Genomic DNA, 17319 nt, shown 5'->3' with positions numbered 1-17319 from the left:
CCATTGGTATATGTGTCTGTTTTTGTGCCAGTACTATACTGTCTTGATGACTACAGCTTTATAATATAGCTTGAAGTCCAGAGTTATGATCCTTCCAGATTCGCTTTACTTTTTCAACATTACTTTGGCTATTTGGGGTCTTTTCTGGTTCCATACAAATTTTAGAATTGTTTGTCCCAGCTCTGTGAAAAATGCTGGTGTTATTTTGATAGGGATTGCACTGAATGTGTAGATTGCTTTGGGTAGTATAGACATTTTTAACAATATTTATTCTTCCAATCCATGAGCATGGAACATTTTTCCTTTTCTTTGTGTTTTTCAATTTCTTTCATAAACGTTCTATAGTTTTCAGCATACAGATCTCTTACCTCTTTGGATAGTTTATTCCTAGATATCTTATGGTTTTTGGTGTAATTGTAAATGCGATCAATTCCTTGATTTCTCTTTTTGCTGCTTCATTATTGATGTATATAAATGCAACAGATTTCCGTACATTGATTTCATATCCTGTGACTGCTGAATTCATGTGTCAGTTTGAGCAATTTTTTTAGTGGAGTCTTTCAAGTTTTCTATATAGAGTATCATGTCATCTGCAAACAGTGAAAGTTTGGCTTCTTCCTTGCCAATTTGGATGTCTTTTATTTCTTCTTCTTGTCTGATTACTGAGGCTAGACTTACAGTACTATGTTGAACAACAGTGGTGAAAGTGGACATCCCTGTCATGTTCCTTCCTGACCTTAGGGGGAAAGCTCTCAGTTTTTCCATTGAGAATGATATTAGATTTGGTCTTTTGTTTATGGCCTTTATGATGTTGAGGCATATTCCTTCCATCCCAACTTTCTTGAGGGTTTTTAATCAAGAAAGGATGCTGTATCTTGTCAAATGCTTTTTCTGCATCTATTGAGAGGATCATATGGTTCTTATTCTTTCTTTTATTAATGTTGTGTACCACATTGATCAATTTGAGGGTATTGAACTACCCAAGTAGCCCAAGAATAATTCCCACTTGATCATGGCAAATAATCCTTTTAATGTATGGTTGGATTTGATTAGCTACTATCTTGTTGAGAACTTCTGCATCCATGTTCATTGGCGATATTGGTCTGTAATTCTTTTTAGTGGGGTCTTTGTCTGGCTTTGGGATCAAGATAATACTGCCTCAAAGAATGAGTTCAGAAGTTTTCTTTCCATTTCTATTTTTTGGAACAGATTCAGAAGAATAGGTCTTAATTCTTCTTTAAGTGTTTGGTAGAATTCCCCTGGGAAGCCGTCGGTCTTGGGAGTCTTGTTTGTTAGGAGATTTTTGATTACTGATACAATTTCTTTGCTGGTTATGGGTCTTTTTAAATTTTCTATTTCTTCTTGTTTCAGTTTTGGTAGGATTTTATCCATTTCTTCCAGATTGCCCAATTTATTGGCATATAATTGTTCATAATATTCTCTTATTATTGTTTGTATTTCTGCAATGTTGGTTGTGATTTCTCCTTTTTCATTCATGATTTTATTTATTTGGGTTCTTTCTCTTTTCTTCTTGATAGGTCTGGCTAAGGTCTATCAATTTTGTTAATTCTTTCAAAGAACCAGCTCCTAGTTTTGTTAATCTCTTCTATTTTTTTTAATTTATATATCACTTATTTCTGCTCTAATTTTTATTATTTCCCTTCTTCTGCTGGCTTTAGGCTTTATTTGCTGCCATTTTTCCAACTCCTTTAGGTGTAAAGTTAGGTTGTGTAGTTGAGCCTTTTCTTGATTCTTGAGGAAGGTCTGTATTGCTATATACTTCTCTCTTGTGACCTTTTTTGCTGCCACAGGTTTTGGACTGTTGTGTTTTCATTTGCTTCCATGTATCTTTTATTTCTTTTTTTTTTTTTTTAAGATTTTATTTATTTATTTGACAGGCAGAGATCACAAGTAGGGGGAGAGGCAGACAGAGAGAATGGAGGAAGCAGCCTTCCTGCTGAGCAGAGAGCCCAATGTGGGGCTCAATCCCAGGACCCTAGGATCATGACCTGAGCCGAAGGCAGAGGCTTTAACCCACTGAGCCACCCAGGCGCCCCTATCTTTTATTTCTTAATCCTGGTTAACCCATTCCTTCTTTAGTAGGATGTTCTTTAGCCACCATATATTTGTAGACTTCCCAAATTTTTTTCTTGTGGTTGACTTCAAGTTTCATAACTTTGTGGTCTGAAAATAGGCATGGTATGATCTAATCTTTTTGTATTTTTTGAGGCCTGATTTGTGACCCAGTATGTGATCTGTTCTGGAGAATGTTCCATGTGTACTCAAGATTGTGTTTTCTGTTGCTTTAGGATGGAATGTTCTGTCTGTTAAGTTCATCTGGTCCAATATGCCAAAGCCTTGTTTATCTTCTGCTTAGATGATCAGTCCATTGCTGTGAGTGGGGTGTTAAATTCCCTGCTATTATTGTATAATTACCAATAAGTTTCTTTAAGTTAGTTAATTGATTTATATATTTGGCTGCTCCCAAGTTGGGGGCATAAATATTTACAATTGTTAAATCTCTTTATTATGATACAGTGCCCTTCTTCATCAATTAGTAGTCTTTGGTTTAAAATCTAGTTTGTCCAATATAAGTATGGCTTTCCCAGCTTTCTTTTGATGTCTATTAACATGATAGATGGTTCTCCACTCCTTCACATTTTTTTGACGGAGAGAGCAAGAGAGAGAGCATGGGGATTGAGAGGGACAGAAGAGGAGAGAATCTTGAGCAGTCTCCACACCCAGTATGCAGCCTGACACAGGGCTTTATCTCCCGACCTGGGCCGAAATCAAGACCTGGATGATTAACAGATTGAGACACTCAGGTACCCTTCACCCCCTCACTTTGTTTGTTTGTTTGTTTGTTTCCAAATAGATTAACTTTTTAAAAATTAGATTAACTTTTGGGTATATTCACAAAATGGAATGTTATACAATAGAAAAATGAATGGATTACAACTGCATCCAACATGAGTGATTCTTAGAAACATAATAACAATTACAAAGAGAACTGATAATAAAAATATCTGTTTATATATGCATGTATAATAATTTTATTTTTAAATTTTTTTTATTATTAACATATTATGTATTATTTGTTTCAGGGGTACAGGTCTGTGATTTATCAGTCTTACACTATACACAGTGCTCACCACAACATATACCCTCCCCAAAGTCCATTACCCACCCACTTCATCCCTCCCACTGTCCTCCACTCCAGCAACCCTCAGTTTGTTTCTTGAGATTAAAAGTTTCTTATGGTTTGTCTCCCTCTCTGGTTTCTTCTTGTTTCATTTTTTCCTCTCTTCCCCTAGAATCTTCTGCCTTGTTTCTCAAATTCCTCATATCAGTGAGATCATATGATAGTTGTCTTTTCTCTAATTGACTTATTTCGCTTAGCACAATACCTGCTAGTTCCATCCACGTCATTGCAAATAGTAGAATTTCATTTTTTATGGCTGCCTAATATTCCATCATATATATACATGTACATATATATATATATATATACATGCCACATCTTCTTTATCCATTCATCTGTCAATGGATATTTGGGCTCTTTCCATAATTTGGCTGTTGTGGACATTGCTGCTATAAACATTAGAGAGCAGTTGCTCCATCCCTTCACTTTCAATCTGGAGATGTCTTTGGGTCTAAAATGAGTCTCTTATAAGGAGCATATCGATCGATCTTGTCTTTTTTATCCATTCTGACATCTTTTGTCTTTTGATTGGAGCATTTAGTCCATTTACATTCAGAGTAATGAACTTAGTGCCATTGTATTACCTGTAAAGTCACTGTTCTTATAGATTATCTCTGTTCCTTTCTTGACTTTGTTGCTTTGGTCTCTCTTTCCTGCTGAAAGGGTCCCCTTTAATATTTCTCATAGAGTTGTTTTAGTGTTCACAAACACCTTTAATTTTTGCTTGTCTTGGAAATGATTTCTCTCTCCTTCTATTCTAAATGACAGCTTTGCTGGATAAAGTATTCTTGGCTGCATATTTTTCCCATTTAGCACATTGAATATATCCTGCCACTTGTGTCTGGCCTGCTAAGGTTCTGCGGACAAGTATGCTGCTAACCTATGTGTCTACCCTTGTAGTTTAATGTTTACCTGTTTTTGTTGATTTTGAGGGGCATTCTCTATACCTCTTGGACTTAAATGCCTATTTCCTCCCCTAGATTAGGGAAGTTCTCAGCTTTAATTGTTCAAATAAACCTTCTGCCCCTTTTTCTGCTCTTCTTCTGGGACTCCTATGATATGGATGTTATTGGGCTTTGTGAAATTGCTGAGTTCCCTAAGTCTCTTCTTTTCAGCTTCATTCTTTTCCATAATTTTATCTTCTGTATTACATTTGATCCTCCGTTTCCTCCATCCCCATTGTGATTGCATCTAGTTGATTTTGCTTGTTAGTTATAGCATATTTTACTTTGGCCTGACTAGTTTTTAGGTCTTTTATCTCTATAGCCAGGGCTTCTCTGATGTCTTCTATGCCTCTTTCTTTCTTTTTTTTTTTAAAAGATTTTATTTATTTATTTGATAGACAGAGATCACAAGTAGGCAGAGAAGCAGGCAGAGAGAGAGGGGAGGAAGCAGGCTCCCCGCTGAGCAGAGAGCCCGATGCGGGGCTTGATCCCAGAACCCTGGGATCATGACCTGAGCCGAAAGCAGAGGCTTTAAACCACTGAGCCACCCAGGTGCCCCTTCTATGCCTCTTTCAAGCCCAGCTACTATTCTTATGACTGTTATCCTAAATTCTTGTTCAGATATATTGCTTATATCTGTTCTGAGCAAATCCCTGGCTGTTATTTCTTCCTGATCTTTTGGGAAGATTTTCTCCATCTTGTCATTATGTCTAAGTTTCTGTCCTTTGCATATTATGAAACCTTGTTATGTTTCCTACTCTTGAGAGTAATACTACTTAAGAAGGAGTCAGATGAAGTCCAGGGCCTGGCATTTCGAAAAGTGTTTCTGGTGTATGCTGTGTGTACTCTGCTCTTTTGGGTTGCTCTTTCCCAAAAGTCAATCCTTTAGTACAAAGTTCTTCCTTGTTTGTAGTGGGGAGTATCTGGATCTTGAACTACCTGTGCTTCAGTTTATTTATTAAGATAAGCCAGGGCATAAAAAACACCTGATCCAAATAAAATGAAAAGGAACAAAAATCCAAACAAATGGACAAAGAACTATAAGCCTGATTCCAAAGAGTAAGAAAGAAGGGGGGGGGGGAGCTTGATCCAAAAAACAAGAAAAGGAAACAAACAAGCAACTAAACAAAAAAACTACAAGACTGATTAGAAAAAAAGAAGAAGAAGAAAATAAGATAAACTGAAAGTATAAAAGATTAAAAATTTAAAATTTTTTAAATTCACAAAAAAAGAAGCCTATTTCCACCAGAACTGAAGCTGACACTCCGGAGCACTCTCTGATCAGTACACTTGTTATATGTTGGGGGCCTGTATAGGTCTTCTGAGGGACCGGCCTGCTGCTCTGGCTCAGTCAGACCTGTCCCAGTGAAGATATACCTGATGAGCACATGGGGCTGGGGTTTGGTACAAATGACTCCAGCCTCCACTGGAGGTGCTGTGTTTCTCTTTGAAGTCCAACCATGCTGATGGCCAGGGAGTGAAAAATGCTGTCACCTGTCCTCTCCTCCTTGGGGAGAGGAATTCGTGGCTGCTGCCCTCATAGAAAAGCAAACAATCTCCTCTCCTGTGTCCAAAGCTTTTGTCAGATCCCTACCCTCAACTTATCTGTGTCCACCCAATGACACACTCAGGGCCACAATTAGTTTTCTCTGGCCAGTGGCTGGGATTCAAAACTTCAAATCTTAAAGGGCCTGGCAAGGTGCAGACCCGCTCCTCTCCCCTGGAGAAGAGACTTGAAGTGCATCCAGCACCATTCTGGACCAGAAAAACAGTCACATGGTGTGTGCAGGGTGGCTAGAGTCCACAGCAAAAAGCTCTGACCAGGTTATCCTGCCTCAGTGCATACCTTTGCCCCCTGTTGTTGAAAGCCGCTCAATGGCTCCTGGCAGCCCTGATGTCACTGGAGAGGCAAAATACACTCTTCCAAATGTACTCCAGGAAGGGGAATGTTTTCTCCCAATGAAACCCAGAGGATCCCCTCACTGCACCTTATTGTTCGAACCCTATGCAGTACTCTCTCTCCTGCTCTCTCTCTCACTGACTTCATTTTGCAAAAAGGGATCACTCCCCTTCACAGCACCATGGCTTCTCTCACCCCCAATTCACAGCTCTGAACCTTGCATCTACCGTGTTCTCTCCCTCCAACAGTGCAGACTGTTTTCTTAATCCTCAGATCTATTTCCTAGTTGTTCAAAATGATCTGATGTTGATCTAGCTGTGTTCAAGGAACAAGGCAAGCTCAAGGTCCCCCTACTACTCTGCCCTCTTAACTCTTAAGCTCTCCTGTTTTTCACAAAGGACATATATATGCTTAAAAAAGGAGGGCATCTGGGGGGCTCAGTCCTTAAGTGTCTGCCTTCAGCTCAGATCATGATCCCAGAGTCTGAGTCCTGGGATTGAGCCCTGCGTTGGGCTCCCTGCTCAGCGGGAAGCCTGCTTCTTCCTCTCCCATTCCCCATTTGTGTTCCCTCTCTCGCTGTGTCTCTGTCAAATAAATAAAATATTAAAAAAAAAAAAAAGGACATATATTCAGACATATATTCTTAGAGAAATCTTACCATAAGGGCTTATCTTACTCTCAATAAAAATCATCTATGCAGAGGAATTATTCCATATTACACAAGCAAAATGGCTTAACAATCTTCCTTCTGATACTGTCCAGGATTCCTATAACAGCATTACCTATGCTTAGATTTATTTAGTCTAAGAATATAATGCATTAAAATGTGTATAAAACTTCTCTACTTAATTAGATCACTTCCGCTTTTCATCAGAGGATTTACTTCTTCTAATGACCTCCCTATAAAATAAAGAACAGAGCAGCTCTAGAATATAAATTTTATGATCTTTTTCACATTGAGCAATGATTTGTTTAAAAATGTCTATCACTAATATTGTTATTATGGATGTGGCCCAGAGGGGATAAATTTAGAAGCAAGAATAATTAATTAATTAATTAATGACAATTAGAGGGGATAAATTTAGAAGCAAGATTAATTAATCAATGACAATTAGATTTTCTGCAAAAATTGTTCTGGCTAAAGATACTTAAATTACTTTTTTTTTTTTTTTTAAAGAAAATGTTCCAAAATGTAAAATATCAACTGATTTTTCCCTCTTTAAGGGAAAAAATATATATATATATTTCAGACAAATTTAGAAAACAAATTCCAAAGGCACCTGGGTGGCTCAGTCTGTTAATCTTCCAGCTCTTGGTTTTGGCTCAGGTCATGGTCTCATGGGTTGTGGGACTGAGCCCGCATGGGGCTCCAAAGGGAGTCTGCTTGTGATTCTCTCCCTCTGCTCTCTCCCTCTGATATTTTATCTTGTATAATGTTGTACCCTCAACATTCTTCTGAGGAACTCGGAACAAGTATTTACAGAATAAGAGAATGGATGAATGAATAAACTTTGCTCACCTGGGCCTGGTTTCTATTTCCTACCACATCAAACTTAATTTCCTTGCTATGATATTTAGTGATAATAAAAATACTGACCAACAGTAACTGAACTGAACTGGACAAAAGTAACAAAACTGAATGGTTACAATGCAGCAAACCTCTGTGTAATACCCTTTACATAAACACCAGAACATTTAATCTCCACAATGATAGCAGACAACCCGTAAGGAACAGAGATTTAGGATTAAACCCAGGTAGTCTCATGCCTAAATCTATACAATAAGCCCTATGTCCCAGGCTCCCTCCTAGCTACTACCTATCTGCTGAACCTGAATTCCTACTTCTTCCCAAGATTCATTCCCCAGTTGGACTGGTTTCTTTACTGTAAGTATTCTTATTTTTGTTCTAAGCTCCTAATTTTGTTCTAAGCTCCGGTAGTGCCTGGATCTTTAACTCCCTTCTGTTAACTCCCACACCTCCAAATTCAAAGTATACGCCCTAACTGGAATATTCCCTGATTACTCTGGCCCTAATTTACATTTCAATTATGTCTGACAGGAGATCAGTTAATAAAAGCATGCCATGGAGAACTCTCAAGTAAAAAATGTGACTTATTCCTGCCAGGGAGCTATAAATTACTCAAAGCATTCATGAAACATTTAGTAATTTGACTAAATTAGCTCTGCATTTAGAAGCACCTTTATTCTTATTCCGCAAAATGAAACATATTAACTTTATGAAACATTCTAACTTTCCAATGGAGAAACCTGTTGGACACCATCTTAACCAAGTTAAGCTATTAAAATTAAGGTGGTTCAAATTATCCTCACCAAAAATGGGACGAACTAGCATCAGGGATGGTCCAATGCAATATACTGAGAAGGACGTCACACTACTTATATACCCATTCTGCCATGAGGAAAACTCAAAAACCAAACTAAGTTATTTCTAAAAAATACTTGGCTTTTACTCTTTAAAAAAAATGTCAATGTCAAGATTTATCAGACAAAAGGAGCTGTGCCAGGTTAAAGGGTATTAGGGAGACAAGATAACAAAGTATTCTGCATTGGACTTGTCAAAAGTTCAGAAATAGCCAAAGCAAAACCAGTGAATCACTGAAGTAATTAGTAGAAGTTTTTTCTGCACACACAAAAAACAGTTCACAAATGGGAAGCATTTGAACCAAAACATGGAATGAGGCCCGGCAGTATATCGTTATAAAGCAGCTTAACAGTAGACACCCCCCAACCAGTGTCAATTTCCACAGTTTCAGTTGCCTGTGGTCATCCCTGAGGTCCAGAATCAGACCATTCTCCTTCCGACATGTCCTCAGAAGGTCAATAGTAGCCTAACTCTACTCTACAATGCCACCTGTCATTCACCTTACCACATCTCATTACATAGGAATTTTAGCATTTCACATCTCATTGACTTCACTGCCTCCTTGCTTCAGATAGCTCCCCATAGTTCTGCCTTGGCACCTTCCTCTTGGTAGGTAAATGAATTCTTATCTTTTTCAAGTCTTCTGCATCTGAAATTTCACTATTAGAGCCAATTGTTTGTGTTAAAAAAACAGAATTTTTGTCAAATTGATTATCAAAGGCCATTATTAAAAGTCACCATCATCTGAAAATGTAAGTCTATTAAGTGGAGGAGAATAAACACAGCTAACACTTACAGAAAGTTGTATGGAAAGCCTTGAGCAATGGTGTCCTAGTCTGGGTCACAGATGTGGTCCTGGTCGGGTGGAGGCTGCAGAATTTGCCAAGGCAAGGTGGGGGATGAGAGGTGGCTCCTCATCACTAACTGGGCTTCTTGGTCAAGGACATGAAGATAAAGTTCTCGGGGTGGCTCAGTCGGTTAAGTGTCTGCCTTCAGCTCAGGTCATGATCCCAGCATGCTGGGATCAAGCCCCACATTGGGCTCCCTGCTTTTTGGGGAGTCTGCTTCTTGCTCTTCCTCTCTCTCCGTCCCTCTCCTTGGCTTGTGTTCTCTTTCTGTGTCAAATAAACAAATAAAATCTTGGGAAAAAAAAAAAAAAGAAGAAGAAGAAGAAGAAGACAAAGTTCTTGGAATTCTATTCTTCTCCCTGCCATTAAGGAGTCTGAGATCATCAACTTTGGGGGGGGGGCATGTCTCTCTTTATAGATTGGGCCCATACAAAAGGAAACCTGTGCTGGCCAGTGGATTGAGTTCAAGACATTTGTCACTCTCTGGAAATACAACAGCCAAAGTTGGTTCTGGGTGTGCTCCAAGGAGACAGCCTCTGCCATGTGCAGGGCCGTGGTCCTGGCCCACCTCTCCACGGACACAGGGCACTGAGGTTCCTAGGAGATCATCAAGCCCCACACCATCTCTTGAAACATGACAGGCCACTGTGTCTCTGTGCTGGCATGCCTCACCCCTGCCCGCAGAAGCTCGAACATCACCTGTACCCAAGAAGCTGCTGAGGATAACTGCTATTGACAACCGCTACACCTAGACCAAATGTTGCACTGCCACCGAGGGCAACTATGCCAAGGCCTCCTTTTATGCCATCTCCAAGATCTATAGCTATCTCACCAACACGCCCGTAGTAAGAGACCCTGTTTACCATGTCTCCCTATCAGTTCACTAGACTGCCTAGTAAAGACCCACAGCACAGTCTCCGTGCAGAGGATCTACGATCCAGCTGTTGCCACCACGCAATGTTTTTATACAAGGAAATTAAAGTGGATCAATCAAGCTTGTAAAGCAAAACAAAACAAACACTGGTGAGATGTGCTAACTATCCAGAACCCTGGACCTCATCATCAAACGTTACTGCTGCTGCGGTTAGTCTCACACCACACTGAGGCACACTGCCTCCGTAGTATTTTATTATTATCATAATAACTAACATTATTATCATTTTTATTTCATGTATTATTATCGTTTTTCAGAGGCTCAGCAAGACCCTGCAGAAAAAGGTCTCTTATTGCCCCATACTGGCAGGTAACTTGATCCGCCGATGATCATCTGGAAAAACCAATAGTCTGAAGCTAATAAGTACCCTGGCACAGACTCCTAATGATGGAGGTCCTAAGACCACCCCCACCCCCACCCCAGGCATCGAGTCTAGAATTTTGGCAAGACTACACGGAGCCCTGAGCTCCCCCTGTCAGCTAATATCGTTCACACGCTTCTGTTCGGAATGAACTTTTTTTTTTTTTTTTTAATTCTTGATATTCTGCAATCAGTTAATGAGGTCTTCATTTCTGACGCAAAACCTCGTTTTCAGGCCTTTTTATCTCCTCCACTATTCGAATGGTCTCAATGTCCTGCCTTACCTCCTTAGAATTCCACGCCGCCAACTACTTGAGTTCAAAATCCTTTACAGATTTCCTATCCCTAAAATACCAAGTCCGTACATTTCAACAGCTCAGACTATCATTCCGTTGAAATGTAAATTATCAAGCAGTATTTGGTAAGTTGAGGGGAAAAAAGGAAAGGGCAAGACAGGAATTCCAATCAAAGACGACTTGGTTGGCTGCGACTCCAGAGAGGGGTGTTGCAGTCCGGGAGACGCTGCACCCGCCCGCCCGCCCGCGAGGAGGCGGGCTCCGGAGGTCGAAGCTGTCATCAGACTTCGAATCCTTAAAGGCTCCCGGGACGCTTTTCGCGGGGGACGACCCAGCAGGACGGTCCCGCGGAGAATCGACCCGCCTGCACCCGGCGCTGGGGTCTCCGAGGAGTCGCGTGCGTCGCCGTCGCCGCCGTCCCAGCCATGGCTGCACGCATGTTCCGCGGCTCCCTACGCTGGTGGGGCTGCCGGTGCGCCCTGCTCTCGCGGCCGGCCGCGAGGTGACTGCGGGCAGGGGGCTCTAGCGGAACTGCCCGCGCGGGCTGCAGGACTGTGACTGGCCGGGAGGAGAGGGGAGGGGAGCGGAGGGAGAAGTGGGGAGAAGGAAGGGTCGCAGGGAAGCGACGGGGGGAGTGGGAAGGTCGCTGGGGGCCTAGAACGCTGCGGGCCACAACGGCGCGGTGCGTGAGGGGCGGCGACCTGGGCGGGACTGGGCGTGGGCGTGGGCTCCGGAGGCGGCGGGGGTGGGGGCTGGGCTTCGACCTGCGGTGCGCGGAGTCTGGGTGGGACCGACATAGACCAGGGCGAATGTGGGCTTCGGTTGTGTCCCCAGGAGTCGCGGGAAGACCCAAAGCGGGGTTCGCCAAAGGCTCATTCTCCGGCCCCAGTCTGGCTTGTGGGATTCTAGCTCCCGCCGTAGAGGTGCGGGGGAGAGGCGCCACGGCTGGCGAGGGGCTCGGGCTTCTGCCTCTGGCCCTAGAACCTTGGCGAAGGGCGGCGGAGCAGTGCCCCAGACGCTTTCAGGGTGGTGAGTCTGGAGCTGGGACTCCGCCTCGCAGATCTGGAGAAAGAAAGGGTCAGGCGTCTGCGATGAAACCTGCTTGCAAGAGTGCCCCCGAGAAGGCAGCCCGGGACAGCAAAGACCTGACATCCGCCGCACCAGACAGTGACACTGAGACTTATTTAATAAATCCTTTAATCAATTAAATCAGAAGAGATGATAGTTTCTCAGTGGCTCTGTGATTATTAAGGTAGTGTTTATGAGATCAAAAGCTTTAGATACTGACACATAAAATCCATCGGATGAACTGGAAGCGTCCAGGACTCACAATTTAAGGAGTATGACATGAATGATAAATTAGCTCATTACAACATTGGTGGAACTCTCAGGTGCTGTGCGAGCGGAAAAGTACCTGTTCCTCCTGAGGACCGTTGGGAAGACTTCACTGAGGAGGTGACTTGACTTTAGGATGCACATACTTTTCTGAGCTCTTTCCCAGAGTTTCGTTAAGACTGTGACTTTCAATTTTTTGTTATCGGGACTCTTTCACTCTCCTAAAGTTAGAGGACCCCCAAAGATCTTTTTGTGTGTGGGGGGGGGTTGTACCTACCCATACGGATATCAGTGGATAACTACAAAACAAAATTTGCAAATGTTTAGTTAATTAAAAGTAACAATAGAGGGCGCTTGGGTGGCTCAGAGGGTTAAAGCCTCTGCCTTTGGCTCAGGTCATGATCCCAGAATCCTGGGATCGAGACCCACATCAGGCTCTTCTGCTCAGCAGGGAACCTGCTTCCTTCTCTCTCTCTCTCTCTCTCTCTCTCTCTCTCTCTACCTGCCTCTCTGCCTACTTGTGATCTGTATCTGTCAAATAAATAAAATCTTTTTTTTTTAAGTAACAATAGAGATTATGGTAAGTGAAGTAAGTCAAACAGAAGGATACTGTACGATTTCATTTATACATGGAATCTTAAAACAACAAATGAAAAAAAGAACTCAGTTACAGAGAAAAAATTGTGGTGGGGGGAGGGTGTGGAAATAGGTGAAGGGGGTCAAAACCTACAAGCTTCCAGCTCTAAGATAAATCATGGGAATTTAATGTACAGCATGGTGACTGTAGTTAGTACTGTATATATATATTTCAAATTTGCTAAAAGAATAGACCTTAAAGGTTGTCATCACAAGGAAAAAAATTATGTGGTGATGGATATTAACTAGACTTATTGTGTTGATTATTTCACCATATATAAAAATACTGAATCATGTACGTCTGAAACTATATATGTCAATTATATCCTGACAATAAGTAAAAGTAACAATAATAAACCCATGATGTGTTACCATAAATATCATTTTTAAAAACAGTAGCTTTTTTAAAAAAAAAGGAAAAGAGACATCATTTACATTGTCTGGCTTCGTAGAAGACATCTCAGTTCTCATATCTGTTTTCTGCATTACGTGTATTGGGATAAATTATTTTGGCTGAAGTCCAGGAAGAAAATCTCATAATTTCTGAAAAAGGAGGACCTGAGGGACCCTCTGAATAGGTCAGGGACTACAGTTTTATTATAGCAGGCTTCTTAATGTGCAAATGAATCATTCAGGGAATTTGTTGAAATACAAATTCTGATTCAGTAGATCTGGGGTGAGGTCTGAGTTGGTGTATTTATAACCAGTTCCCAACTATCACTGAAGGTGCTGGTGGAGACTGTCTCCCTTTTATGATGTAAATGATTAAAAAAAATAATAGAACTTGGCCTGTTAAATTAGAAGTTTATTTTTGTTCAGTACAGATTTCCTGGTCTTTATAAGGAAAAGAAGGGCCAATGTATTCAATAAAATTTTCTTGGTCTTCAGGAAGTGGATGTTCCAACATACTGGCTGTAAACTGTCTTGATTTTCTTCCACATGTTCTCTCTTGAACACTTTTGACTGACCTGAAATATCTTTATTTTTCCTGGCACTTCTTTCACTCTCTAGCGTCTTGGTTTATTTTACTTAGAAATATTCCAAAGGTTTCCTTAAGATAATATGGGATATAAAATTTTAAGATAGAGGCAGACTAGAATATAAATTCCACCCTGTTATTTGCTAATTATGTTGACAAATGATTCCGTGTTTCAGAGCACCCATTTCCTAGTCTCGGCACATTTTTTTCCTGAGGAAAAATTTCCAGTATGGAAAAGCTATGTGGACAAACGTGTGCATTATAGTTTTATTAATACTAGCAGGAAATTGGAACCAATCTTTTTTTTTTTTTTTAATTTATTTGACAGAGATTACAAGTAGGCAGAGAGGCAGGCAGAGAGAGAGGAGGAAGCAGGCTCCCTGACGAGCAGAGAGCCTGACGCGGGGCTCGATCCCAAGACTCTGAGATCACGACCCGAGTCGAAGGCAGAGCCTTCAATCCACTGAGCCACCCAGGCGCTCCGGAACCAATCATTTTGTTGGATTTCTTTTCCTTTACTTCTTGCTGTTCTTGGTCGCTTGGAAGAATGAAGAGGTAGACCAGACCTGCGGAGTGGTGGGCAGCAAAGCAAGGTTTACTGAACATTAGTGAAGTTTATTGAGTGATGGTACAAAGGTCCCGAAGAAGGAGGAGACTTAAAGGAGGTGACTGAGAAGGGTGCCGCTACTGGAGTTTCTGAGTCTAGGGGTTTTTATGGGCTTGTTGGAGGGCTGTTGTAATCTGATTAATTAAGTCTCCCTGCACCTGGCATCATCAGGTTTTTTTTTTGTCACATGAGAAAGAGTGGAGGCCTCCTTCTGAGGTATTGTGAAATCCTTTCAAGTGTGGTTTCCTCTTAGGGCGGAGTTCCCTTGTCCCTGCTGCCTTTCTTCAACTATCCTTCATCAATTTCAGTTATGGGATAAAGTAAACTTTGGCCTGTCTGTTTGATATAACAGTGTAGTGATAGGCAAGACCCCCCCTGCACGTGTTGGTGCTGTTACCTCTGACTTCATCTATTACTGTTTTCACTCAATCCACTTTGGGCCTCCTTGCCCTTTCTAGAATATAGCAGGTACCATCCTGCCTGACACCTTTTGCTCTAATTGTTTTCTTGTCCTAAAATTCTTCTACTCCAAAAATCTTCTTGGCTCTCCACCTTGAAGTGCTTGCTCAAATCTCATTTTTCTAACTTAACTTACTTTGATTGCAGTATTTCCATACTGCAGGCATGTCTCAGCCTTGTCCCAGACACACACTCTGAACCTTGCTCCACTTTTCTTTTCCATAGAACTTATCACCTTCTCCTTTATTCTATAATTTGCTTCTTTACTCCATTATTTATCATTATTCAGTCTCCCCTTCGAGAAATGTGAGCCCCAAAACAAGAATCTTTATTTATTTTGTACACTCTTGTAGCCCAAGGTACCTGAACAGTTCGGTGCATAATGAGTACTCAGAAAGTATGTGTTGACCAAATGAATGAATGAGCCATTAAAAATAATGATTTGAAGGACTGAGTAGTAACCATGAAGGCAAAAGGCAGACTTATATATAAAAATTGTAGCACTACCTGTTCACAACCAAAGATTACCATTTGAAAAGCTTCTCAGTTATATTAATAAACTTCACTGAAAGTTGCATATGAAAGATAAATCTAAAGCAAAATGACAGAAAATGCATATTAAGTGTATTACTTAGCTTATGCTGTCATAACAAAATACTGTAGACTGGATGGATTGAACAACAAACTTATTTTTCGTAATTCTAAAGGTTGGGTAATGGAAGATCAAAGTGCTAACTCTCTCTTCTTTTTATAAGGCCACAATTCTCTCAGATTAGGACCCTCCTTATGACCTCATTTAACTAATTACCTTCTCAAAGCCCTGTTTCCAAATACAATCACAGTGAGATCTTCAACATGTATTTGGGAGTGACACAATTCAGTCCATAATATTAAATAAAAATACATAAGCTAAAACAAAGTAATCCATTTCTGGTGGCAGGATTGGGTGGTGGTGGGGGAGAGGAGGTGGAGGGTTGAGACAACCTAAATGCCGGTAAGCAAAACTGCCATTTAAACAAAAACACTAAGGAGAGGAGGGGGAAGGAAAGAGAAAAGAAAAAAGAATGAAAGGAAAAAAAAAAAAAAAAAACAGGTTCCATCTAAGGAGGAGAGAAACTCCAAACAGAATTTCATGCAAAACAGAAAAACAACCTTTACCAAAATTTGGATATATGATAAAAAGTTTTTAGATATGAATTTGAAAATATGCAAAGTGGTACACAGATTTTCACACTCTTTTAGGAGTCCCCCAACAGGGAAATAAACCTGAAAACCACTGACCTAAAGGAACTACAGAGCAGTCTTATCTTAAGGTTAATAGCAGGGGACAAGGAGAAAGAAGTGTCAGTTTCTGAAGATCTTGAATAATTCTGTGTTAATCCTTACAGAGATTCATGGACTTTTTTTAAAATTTTCACCAGGTTGCCCTTAATATGGCAATAACATCCCCAAAGTTTATATCTTACACACCTGCCATTTCAAATTGTATGATTCTGAATGAAATATTAATTTGGGTTCTGGAAAAAATGTTAATACTATCATAAACATCATAGTAACATGAAAACATTAATATTATTCTATGGTGGTATTTGAGTTTTACATAATTTAATTCACATCGTGTAACAACAGGGTTTTACCTCAGTTCAGACCTGTGGTTAGTCATAGGCACTATGTCCTCACTATGGGTTTGAAGTGAAGAGTGAGTTGAATAGAGACAAACTACTTGATTTCATCTAGATGAGGTAGATCCTATCAAAAGTGGTAATGTTCAAATTTGAGCAGGTCTATCAAATTTCAGAGCCTTTCTATCTACTTCTGTAGTGTGTCTCATGGGGAGGGGGATCAGTGTTATGTTATTCAGTAGAAATAACCTTCCATGCTGTTTAGTGGTGTTAATTTGGATATGAAGAGTAACAAATCACTTAATTTTCTTAATGTGTATGTATATTTTTTAGATATTCTCATTCTGGAGGAGAAGAACGTCTAGAAACTCCTTCTGCTAAAAAATTAACAGATATAGGAATTAGAAGAATCTTTTCTCCAGAACATGACATTTTCCGGAAAAGTGTAAGGAAGTTTTTTCAAGAAGAAGTGATTCCTTACCACGCAGAGTAAGTGGCACATTTTCTTTTAAAGGAATATGCGTAAGGGGAACAATAAGAACCACTTCTTAGATAATGCTACAAGTTGTTCTACAGAAAATATACTGTGTTAATTGCTCTATTAACCTTTCACTCTCTTAACTATAATGCTATAATACTTAACTGTGTAACCATAAACTTAAGGATTCTTAAGAATCCTGAGATTCTTAAGTTAGTCCAAAGCTATTTAAATAAATTTTAAAATATACAATTGAAAATAAGACTATTTTGCAAATTCGCAACTCATTCTAAGAGTAGTACTCTTAAATGTCAATTAAGTAGTTAAATAGTTAAT

General features: G+C 40.3%; 1 protein-coding gene across 1 annotated transcript in view; it reads left to right on the top strand.

The window, feature by feature from the left end:
* The first annotated feature begins 11292 nt into the window (after positions 1–11292).
* The window catches only part of LOC111143314 (acyl-CoA dehydrogenase, long chain), a 40621-nt gene continuing 34594 nt past the window's right edge, over positions 11293–17319 (top strand). Inside the window, exons 1-2 of the mRNA XM_022496976.1 lie at positions 11293–11369; positions 16839–16994. Coding sequence (XP_022352684.1) covers positions 11293–11369; positions 16839–16994 — 233 coding nt within the window. The remainder of the gene's footprint in view (positions 11370–16838; positions 16995–17319) is intronic.

Source organism: Enhydra lutris, unplaced genomic scaffold (genome assembly GCF_002288905.1).
Source record: "Enhydra lutris kenyoni isolate GAN:26980312 unplaced genomic scaffold, ASM228890v2 scaffoldscaffold1, whole genome shotgun sequence".
NCBI lineage: Eukaryota > Metazoa > Chordata > Mammalia > Carnivora > Mustelidae > Enhydra > Enhydra lutris.
The sequence above is the reverse complement of the archived record's forward strand: the minus strand, read 5'-3'. Positions and strand labels throughout refer to the sequence as shown.